This window comes from Limulus polyphemus, unplaced genomic scaffold (genome assembly GCF_000517525.1).
Source record: "Limulus polyphemus unplaced genomic scaffold, Limulus_polyphemus-2.1.2 Scaffold935, whole genome shotgun sequence".
NCBI lineage: Eukaryota > Metazoa > Arthropoda > Merostomata > Xiphosura > Limulidae > Limulus > Limulus polyphemus.
In genome coordinates, this window is record NW_013666545.1 from 373,156 (window position 1) to 384,862 (window position 11,707).

General features: G+C 30.8%; 1 protein-coding gene across 1 annotated transcript in view; it reads right to left on the reverse strand.

The window, feature by feature from the left end:
* The window catches only part of LOC106461331 (DNA repair endonuclease XPF-like), a 42,131-nt gene that overhangs the window by 20,772 nt on the left and 9,652 nt on the right, over positions 1-11,707 (reverse strand). The window contains exons 4-10 of the mRNA XM_013921149.2: positions 11,292-11,374; positions 9,704-9,826; positions 7,201-7,258; positions 5,753-5,905; positions 5,401-5,514; positions 2,705-2,853; positions 1,842-1,895 (exon numbers count right to left, since the gene is read on the reverse strand). Of these exons, the coding sequence (XP_013776603.1) occupies positions 1,842-1,895; positions 2,705-2,853; positions 5,401-5,514; positions 5,753-5,905; positions 7,201-7,258; positions 9,704-9,826; positions 11,292-11,374 (734 nt within the window). The remainder of the gene's footprint in view (positions 1-1,841; positions 1,896-2,704; positions 2,854-5,400; positions 5,515-5,752; positions 5,906-7,200; positions 7,259-9,703; positions 9,827-11,291; positions 11,375-11,707) is intronic.

Genomic DNA, 11,707 nt, shown 5'->3' on the forward strand with positions numbered 1-11,707 from the left:
AAATTTACATGTTGACAAAACAGTTGTTTTTAATTTAGTTTTAAGACTACAAAAAAATTAAAATCTGCTCCAACTGGTTGAGAATTCAGTACTTTGCCCTGGACAGCAACACAAAGTCTAAATGGCCAGGTCAGAGACCCTGAAATTTGAGCATAGCTATTCTTAACCTAGAACTAATGTCTAACTGGCTTGCTAGGAATTCATAGTTTAAACTGGGACTGTAGGTTCTGTTGTCCCAGTGTTATTAACAAAACTAGTAAACTTGAAACAGATTAGTAATCTTCTCCATATTTATACATGAACATTTTTTAACAATATGTAGGCACATTTGTATGATTGCTGGACCATTTTGTGTTAAATTTTCTGCATATTATGAGAAGTTTTTGATTATGTATTGATCTTCACATAAATATACACAAAACAAGCATCTAAATTATGAGCAGGTTTTATACTAGAATCATAACAAAATGATAAAGTAAATAATAAATTGATCATGCAATGAAAATATAATATTTCATATTTATAACACTTAAAGATTTTGAGGTTAATATTATCTAATAAAAGTATATTTGTAAGTCTGGCTGTTACCGTATAATTAAAACATATATTTCTATTAACTTCAACAATTTATTTCAGTGAGTGATATCCTGACAGTTTGTGTTAGCACATACACGATCAGTTGTGAGGTAGGTTCCAAGCCTATCATTCCATTAGCCTACATTTTTGTATGCTGTGAAACTGAATGTTACCACAAAAATTCTTAAAATATATAAAGCCAAGACTGTTATACTGAAAATTATACACGTGACTTTGTCATTCTATCATAAGATTCTATCATAAGATTCAGCATATTTTGTTAAGAACTAAGTTACTTAAACTTGCAATAGTAATTCAGGTAGCAGTAGTAGTAGTATGTTTAGCTGTTTATGTTTGATCTGATTAGAGAAATTTTATATTCAACCATAGACTAGAAATGGAAGTGCACTGACAACTCTTTTTGCTACATAACCCCCCCCCCCAGGATTTCAATTGTGGATAAGTGTAATATCTTCTGTAACAAGTATATTTCATCATTACTGGCCAATTCTGTAAATCTAAGAAAGATTATTTTGAGAAACTTTATGCAAATTGACCTGGAATTTTTCATCATTTGAAAGTGGTTAAATGAGTCATTTCTTATAAAAACAGACGTAATTTTTAAAGGCTAACTCACACTATGTAAGTTTACTCTTAATATTCATAGGCTAACTTGCATTGTGTAAGTTCACTCTAATATGCATAGGCTAACTCACACTATGTAAGTTCACTCTGATATTCATAGGCTAACTCACACTGTGTAAATTCACTCTGATATTCATAAGCTAATTCACATTGTAAGTTCACTCTGATATTCATAGGCTAACTCACACTATGTAAGTTCACTCTTCGTGAGTTGTGTCTGGAGTCCATGAGTTATACGCCAGTAGATGTTTTATTGTTGAATGTTGATTGGTAGTTTGTGTTATATTGTATCACAATAAGACTGATAATAGTTTTAATAATAATAATAAATGTTTTCAATAATTCTTATTAGTCTTACTGTGATGCAATATCACAAGACTTGTGGTTCAAGAGACCATGCTTCCCCAGGCTTGCCATTATATTACATAAGGCTTGTATGTAAAATTACAACTTTGTTGGCATGAAGCAGTTTCTTTATATTCTTGTTGCTTCTGGATATATTGTGTTTAATAAATCTTACATAACCTGTTATATTAGATATAGAAAAAGTTTTCAGAAAATTAATATAAAAAATACATTACTAAAAACAACTTCATATAGACTGTATTAATCTGACTTACTTGATAGATTTCAGAAGGCTATAAAATGTTACACTATCACACTGGGTTACAGATCTGAAAGTAATACAAATTGTTTTTAAATGCACATGTTACAACTTTTAATTAACAAGATACACAGCAGCTGACAAAATTGCACATGTTTCAATACATCCGACTCTAAAGGCTCAGAAGTTCGAGATGTTTTTATTTAAAATCATTGTCATGGTTTATAACCTATGTCATCTAGGTCTAACTATTGATTTGTTACTAAATATTTATTATGTTTTTTGCTAACTAGTTTAAATAAAAAAAATGCCCTGGCTGCTAAACTACCATAATCTTCAGAGAAGACCCATGTCTGTGATACATGAAGTTAGCTTTGATCTTAGGTCTTCTTAACAGAAAGGTTGATGTGCTATCTACTTATCCAGGATGGATAACTTAGACCAAGATGATCATATAGGCTACTTACCATGTTAATGATTGATATTCAACTACCACAGTATTTGTTTAGTTACTTCTAACTTAACATTTGATTTTAGACAATTGTAACTGCATGAAATAAAAAAAGGATAAAGTGGAAATGAATCAATGAGATGATTATTTCAGTGAATTATCTTTGAAATATGTGACATGCATAAGAAATAAAAATAAAAATCCACAGAAACATTATTTACAAGAAAGAGGTGACTCATCACATTCTGTATTACAGCAAACAATAAGCTTTACAGTTGGACACAAAATGGATTAATTATGCAGTATGACACAAAATGAAAAAAATTTGCAGTAGGACACAAAATGGAGTAATTTTGCAGTATGATACAAGAAGAAACAAAAGTCAAAATCCACACCAATAATTAATTCATTTTGATAAAAGTACTTACTCCAGAATTATCCGTAAGGTTTTCAGGTCAGCAACAAGCCGACGAGTTTTTGGACCGAGCTGGTGCCATATAGGGTCAAGCTGAAACTTTACAATTTTGTCAAATGATCGGGATATAGCATTTTCAAGGGTCAATTCCTCTGTGTCAAGCTATTATTAAACAGAAAAAAAAAGTCATATAATACAATAAAATATTGGTTAGACTTTGGAGAATCTATACCAGAAATTCACTATATACCATACAATCTCGCACTAAATAAACAAGTTGCACATGATTACATTCTTTGAACTGAATTTATCTTATTTCATTGATTATGATCCTTCTTTTATTCAAAAAAAAAACATTATGACTTGACTCATATATCAGAGAAATCTATGTGGCATTCCAGAAATAACTTCCTTATTTTGAACTTTAATAAAACCATTATTACTAACTTTAAATACTTGAAACTTTGTATATGTACCAATTTGACTATGGGTTTTATGATAATATGGAAATAATTTAGCATATAAATTTTTCTTAATTAATTACCAATTAATATATCATTACAAAAATATATATATAAAAATAATAGTTTCCATGATAAATGTTCAAATTGGATTCCAATGGTGATTACATCTCCAAACTTGTTGACACATTACATAAACAGTATTTAATGTGCAAATTTAGTTATTATTAAATCTGTATCATTTTCCTTGTTTATAATATTTTATAATTGAGTGTAATTAACATAATCATAATTAATAAAAATGTACATAATACATAATTTTGGTAATAACACTAGCCTCAGAGCAACATTGGTACATATAAAAATTCATACGTGTTTATAACACAGGCCTGCAAATTTAAACTTCATAAAAGTTGTTTTGGTTTTAATAACAGTTTTTTTTAAAACAGCTAAACAGATTTTGAAAATAATATTCATTTTTTTCTATCACATAAGGATTTTTTATAAATTGGAATGAAAAAAAAAAACTTACTTAGATCAAATTATTATTTCGTTTACCACAATGAATATTTTTTATTATTATGTTTGTGAAAAAAAATATAAACAGACTGAAGAAATGGGAGGAACACTGATGTCAAATATGCATCCTCATTCATCCTGATTTTTTTTGTGAAATTTACATCTACATTTTGTGATCTTTCTTTTAAATATTGCATCTGGAGCATCTCATTTCAATGACCAACAGTAATCAGCCATCATGTTGATGTTCTACCTTTTGTTATACCTCTTCTCCATTTCCCTGATGTCTTGAAGAAACCTTTTCAGTCATTTCAAGTTGAAAACAATCCCTATCGTCAGTTCTATTGACATCAGATTCAGAATCAGATGAAACTGTATCAAGAGTCTCCTGTGGAGTAGGTACTGATACGTCAGGTCCATGAGCAACAGTTCTTACAGCAAATTGAAGGTTTGGGTAAGAAATGAGTGTTGTAGCCTTGTACGTTACATGAGCAAAAATAGCAGTCATCTCCATGGTTTCTAGGCTCACAACAACAAATTTACCACAAATATAACAGAATATTTTTGGACCATTTACACAAATAAGTAATATAAAAAAGAAAAACAATGTCAAAGCGCATGCACAAACAAATATTATCCAGAAATGATACGTCATGCAGCCTATTAATTGTTCATATACTATCGAAGTGTTTCTCGTGGGTTCTAGAACGATATGACTCTCACATCGCGATTGGTCTAGAGAAATCTACAGTCAGTGGTTGTCAATAAAAAAATGCGATCAGATTTCAATGAAAATGATTCACTTATGTAAAAGTACATATGACATTTTGTGAAAAATCTGTAAATGATGGAGAAAAATGAATATCCTTTTCAGATTCAGCATACAGGAATTACTGTAGAACATGTAAAAATTGCAAGAAACTAAAACCATCAGAGGTTTCAGAATGACTATTTTTCATGAAAAATCAAGATGCACAATTTGACCTAGTGAAAGTTTATCAAAATTATAGAAGTCTCATTACTGTTTATCTAAGAGCTTGGAACAGTTATCAGTATGTTCAAAATTACGTGAGAAAAACTTTCACACAAAAAACTTATAAACTGATCCACTTTAAAGAGTGTTGATTCAGCAGTAACTAAGACTTTCCTTTAAACACTCCTATATGTTTGCATGCACATTAACTTTTTTACAATGTTATTCTAAACAACTTATTTGTGACACTGAATCTCATTAGTAGAAAAAGAAAATTTTTCACCTGTGGAATCTTTAAAATCACCAAGTACATGTCAACTAAGCTGTATTTTAGGATGACTTCTTTTTAAGAACTACTATTTTTCTAAAATCTTAACCATACAACATTCTTACTATTCAGGGGACCAGCTCCAACTGGGAACAAAAAAAGTTAAACAATACCATTAATAATTATCATCTTTGGGACTCTAACTTATCTTCGTTGACTACTTCAGGACAAAACACATTTTAGAATTTCAAGCAAACTTACACAATGGCTGTCTGTGCATAACTGTTCCTACAGCTGAGCTGATAAGACTAGATGAAAAAAAACTAGTCTGTAGCACTCAGCAGCAACTCTTTATTTGACCAAATCGTGGGATTATTTTGCAATCACTCTTATAGTGCCATACCACAGTTCCAAAGTGCATGTTTTTGTGGGAATAGTACAAGAATCATGACGCTAACCACTAGGCTAAACCCAAAATGTTAACTTACCCTTGAATTAATCTTCTTAATCTCCTTAACACATACATTCATCAGGTCTAAGAGTGAAGTCTGAATTGCTTGCATGGATGCTGTCATGTTTATATGGATTTCAGTAACTTCAGGCTATAAAATGTTGAAAGTTTAACATCATATATTAAGTTGTAGGAGATCTTCTTGCCAGCAACCAATCATGAAGGATTTTGGAAAGTCTACAAATGAACATTGAAATTATTTGTGTCTTTTTGGAAATCAACAATATAATAGAAGACAATCCCTGAATTTAAAATATCAATAACCTAAAAGCAATTTTAGGACTCAATACATGCACGTTTTAACTTTTATTAAACTAGAAGTCACTCACTTGTATTTTTTCAAGAGAACTGTTCACAACTTCATGAGACCGTGGCCACAGATAGAGCTGCCGAGCAAAAAGATTCCTCATGACCCTCTCAACCTGACAGAATCTTCGAGTGAAAGCACAGGGGTTGGATGACAGCGCTTTAATGAAACCTTTCTAGTAAAGATATAAAAGCAAATCTTGACAAAAACAAAACATCATTTATTACAGCATGCCAAAACAAAGTTTGAGTGCACACAACAACTCAAAATGTTTTCAAGCATGCCACAAGTTATAAAATAACATTAATCCTACTGTAATGTGCAGAATTTAAGTATGTCTGTTATATATTCCAATGTAATTTCAAACTAACTGAAACTGCCTTGAACTGATATATTTTTTGTACATTTACCCTTCTATGCTAAAATATCAGAAATTAATGTAAACTCTTATTATAATAAACTCAAAGATACATTTAATTTTCACCATAATAATATGGGAACCAGTGTCGAGTCAAAAAGATACAAAACATAATGAGAAGATATAAATAAATTAGCATAGTTTAATCAAGCTACATAAAATTATTTTTTAGAACTAGTTTTGAAAGTTTAAATGAATACATCATAGTTACTTTGTTTGTTTGTAGTTAAGCACAAAACTAGACAACCTGTGCTATGCCCACCATGGGTATTGAAACCTGGTTCTTAGTGTTATAAGTCTGCAGACTTTCAGCTATTTCACATAGCTACTTGGGATCTTTTATTACAAACTACAACCCCAGTTACAAAGTAGAGCTTCTGTTTATTTGTTTGTTTGTTATGTATTTTGTGCAAAGCTACACGAGGGCTATCTGCATTAGCTGTCCCTGATTTAGCAGTGAAAGACAAGAGGGAAGGCAGCTAGTCATCACCACCCACCGGCAACTCTTGGGCTACTCTTTTACCAACAAACAGTGTGATTGACCATCACATTATAATACCACCACGGCTGAAAGGGTAAGCATATTTGGTGTAACGGTGATTCAAACCCGTAACCCGCAGATTGCGAGTTGAGCCCCCTAACCACCTGGCCATGCTGGGCCCTAGAGCTTCTGCCAGCATATTCGCTGTCAACAGATGCAAAGAATATTATCAGTGAAGTTAATCAACCATGGTATCCCACAAGAATGGCTGACATTAGTATTAAAAGCCATCACCAGATGCAAAGAACATTATCAGTGAAGTTAATCAACCATGGTATCCCACAAGAATGGCTGACATTAGCATTAAAAAGAATCAAATTTAAAAAACAAATTTATCTATGTTTTTATTCAGCAAAGCATACAACATATTGTGCAGTTTATTACAACTATCTTAACAAAATTAAACAATTTTTTTTCCAACCAGAAACTAATAAGAAGTCCATTTCATGATATTATTCTACATCTGTTAGAATTGAAAAGAAAACAAGAATGTACAATGTGGAAAACTTACTTTGTTTTTTTGACGATACAACCTGAGTATAAAAGCTTCTTGGCATGATTCCAAAATCCTTGTAAAACAGGACAAATCCATTTCAAAATTTATATATACATATATATTGAATGATTATAAGTTTGAAAGAAATCTGTAACACCAATAACTGATATAATTGAAGCATTCTAGTTTCTTTAGGAAAAGATATATTCAAACATTTCTTGTTAAATATGCCAAATAAATTTTTTGTTTATTTTTCAGCAAAGCTACACAATGGGCTATTTGTAGTGTGTTTAGTGTGGGGATGAGACTTCTAATTTTAACATTATAAGCCCTGAAGTTTAAGGCTGAGCCACCAGGTGACTGCAAAATATGAGAAACCAACTCTTAAGCAACACTTTTTTTAAAATAATAGCAATTTAATTATTGCATTTTACATTACCAATTCATTCATTTAAAATTCTCTTTTTTAATGTTCAAGTATTATAATGTTTCATAGGGAAGTTTGAAAAAGTGTAAACGTTAAATTTAGGTTATAATTCAATTATTAACACATCCTCTGCCCTTTAGAAAAACAATAACAAGTTTATAATGATTTAAATATGGGTTATAAAAGTATACTGGTTATGGTTAATTTATCATACATTTTCAATAATGTATTAAAGAGATAAAAAATTCAAGAATAATTATAGTTAAAAAAATTAGATAAATCTAATATACTAGAAATAAATATATGAAATAAACATTTTCATATGAAAAATAATATATTTATCTAACTTGAAAATATTTGCTACATACAAAAGAACTATATCTGAGTTAGTGATAAAGGTCCACATTGTATTAACCAGATTGCATGTGGGTCCATGACTTTGGTGATTACAGTGTTCCTAATAACATGAATCACAAAAAAATTAAAACTAAGATATTGACAATACTGCAATTAATACTGCTGGGGGTCCCTTACAGAACTGGGCAATTAGTGGAACATTGTAACTAATTAACCTTTGGGCTCATTAATCAAGTACAGTCAACTGATTCATTATTCACACTAGCCTTGGATAGTTGAAATAGTTAGAAACGCCGATTTTGATTAGGTGATTATTTTTGTGAATTGTGGCACTAATTGGTTAAGCTGAACAACCTTGAATTAATCAAATATAATAATGATAAATCATAATGGCAATATTTCAATTACTTGAATTGTTGAAATAATTAAAAACATTAATAATAATAAGAAACACCAATTGTGATTAGTTGATTAATTTGGTGAAATTAATCTATTTAATCATAATTTCAATTAATTGATTATTTTTCATGACACTAAACATAAACAATGCTCATAGGTAATTCATTAATTTCCCAACTTTAGCCCCGGATTTATTTTATACATAAGATAAGTGATACAATACTGAGTGTTGTAACAGTTTGTTTTGAACTTCCAGCAAACCTGAACAAAGGCTATATGTCCTAGCCGTCCCTAATTTAGCAGTGATAGACTAGAGAAAAGGCAGCTAGTCAACACCACCAACTCTTGGGCTACTCTTTTACCAATGAATAGTGGGATTGATTGTCACATTATAACGATCCCATGCATGTTTGATGGTGGGGATTTGAACACAATGAGAGTCAAGCATTCTAACCACCAGGCCATACCAGACCTGTTGTTACAGCCCAAAACATAAAATTACTTAATATGATTCAATATGTTTATCATACCAGCATTGAATGGTATAAAAACAAATTGGTATAGTTTGTGGCTTGAGAATACATATACTGTGTAAACAAGGAATATATACAATGTACATTGATTTATTGAATCTTTCACTCCCACATATACATAGGATACAGTCTATAACCTTCATTTTAGCCTTGAAAGATGTGATATTATCTACATGTAGACTTGGAATTTGTACAACCATGGTGAAAAAGTATTCAGCTTCAAAATTCCCAAAGTTCACAAGTTTCTGATGAGTAATAACATATTAAGTCCTGTGTCTTTTTTGTTCTTATTTATTGTGCGTCTGAAAATAAACCTGGCACCGGGAAATTTGTTTATCTTTAAATGTTGCAGTGTTTGTCTGTTGAATTTCCTGCAAAGCTACTCCAGGTCTATCTGCACTAACCATCCTTAAATTACAAGTTACAGACTAGAGAGAAGGCAGCTAGTAAACTCCATCCACTGCCAACTCTTTGGTTACTCCGTTTTACCAGCAAAAATTGGAATTGACCATCAAATTACAATGCCCTCACAGCTGGAAGGGCAAGAATGTTTGGTGACAGGATTCAAACCAGTGATCCCCAGATCATGAGTCAAACACCCTGACCACTGGGCCATGACAGGCCCCTACCTGCACTCTGTCCACCATGGGAAAATCTACCTTTAGACTTACTAGGAAACATGTAGCAATCAAGGAGTTAAAGAAACTCACCTAAGATACCTGAAAAAGTATTTCAATCTGGTGTAGCTTTACATATTCTAGATACAGACTAATATTTTTTACAAAATAATTCTATATCTTACTTATGAGCTTTATAAACAATAATGCCTGTGATAAGATCAATGGGAACTCGCCAAGTCAACATGTCTACCACTAGGATACGAGAAGTGACAAACATAGTTCCTCCTTGCATGTAAACTTGGTACCTAAAAAATCATAGAGAAAGTGTAAATTCCAGATAAATAAAATCATCAATAAACAGTGAATCATTTTTACCATGGATATATAATTATAATATATAAGCTATTTTGTAAGAAAAAATTAAACTGTCTTATTATATATAAATTTATCATAGTAAAGAATGGTGTTTTAATTCATGCTTTCTAAAGTTGTTTTTGTGCTTAGTTTTATAAACAATAATTTGATTTTATATGCTTGTATACAGAGTATTTTCAGTAGTCATATTCTCACCTATATTTATAAAGAATAGGTAGCACTGATGATACAAATTTATTATTCTGTATAATTGAGGAAACAAGTTGTTTAAGATAATAAAAATAAATATGAAGCTCAATCTATTAGGTTTAATGATGAGGGATGGAAATTTCCAAAAGTGGTATAACTCAGTAACAAGTGGTGAATAGAATTAATTTAGTTTTATTCTATTACTGGTTAAAAATTGAAAGATAGAAGTTTTCCAAAAAAATTTTTTGGTAAGAATATAGTTTATTTTGTGAAAGAATATCGTGTAAAAAAAATCATTTGTCACTTCTTTTCAGTTTCAGCTGTAATTTGATTTGGAATAATAAAGTTGTACATTCCAATAGCAGACTGAGCATGTTAATAATAAAGTAAACAACATTCAACTTATCTCTAGTTGTAGCTAAATTCACGAAACTTTCCAAACTCACACTCAACATACCTATACAAATAGAAGAGTTACATCTGAAATATATTTTAGCATACAATTAAAATGAATATATTTATAAACAACTTGTGATATGTTATTAATACTATTAAATACTTTATTTCAAAAGTTGAAGTTCACAAAAAATATTAGGGATGAATCATAGATGCTCTTCGTAAAGCATTGCTTTCCTTCCAGAATTGTTTTGATGGTGGGTGGGTGTATGTTTAGTGACTGATGTGTAATAGGGCATTCTAGTGCCAAAGTTGCAGGATGCCTATAAACACAGTTTCATCGTATTGCCCAACCTATTTTTACAAGTACTTTCTAAAATGGTACAGTTTTAAATGTACCTAGCTTTTTCACACCAAAAGTTATCTTGAAATAAAACTCTCAAATTTGCAAAAAATATAAGGGGGGGGGGTGATTAAGTTTTGTGGGGAAGCTCCCCTCTGCCTTATGGAGAGAATACCCATGATAAAATGTTATTGAAAAAAAGAAGATGTAATGTACAATAAGACAACAGAGATGATAGACTATAATGTTTTATTAAGCATTATACCCCTTAAATTTAGGTGCTGTACTACAGAAGGTCTGGGCAATTTAACGTTTCATCTCACTGGGTGCATGTATGAAATATGATAATTCCTGGTTCTAGTAAACAACAAGTTTAGTTATTGTACAATCACTTTGAAATTTCACACCTACATGTAGCTTCAGAAAGATGCTGTACATGGAAATACATAACATAAATAATTCTTTACCGGTCATTAACTCCACATTCCGATGTGATGAGCTTGGGTGCTGGTTGAACATCTTCAATTTTTAGCTGTTCAAGAAAGTATTCCTACATCAGAAAACAAGAGGAAGTAACAAAATAAAATATTAATTAAAGAATTACTTACTTAATACCCTTCTCAACTGAGAATGAGTGAGGGTGTTTTTGGATGGGTGAAATTTTTTTCTACAGAACCAACTACTACAGAAAGACTTTATTTGAACCTAGGTTTCAGTTTTTAAAGTGTGGTTTCTCTGTAAATAACTAATATTTATGGACAAGTGGTATTTAAATTACTGCTAAAAGACAAATTTTTGTTTCAAAAATCTCTATCTAACTGCATATCCTTAAGGGATTTAAGTCAATCTTTTCTAGAAAAAAAAAAAAAAAAAAAAAACGAAA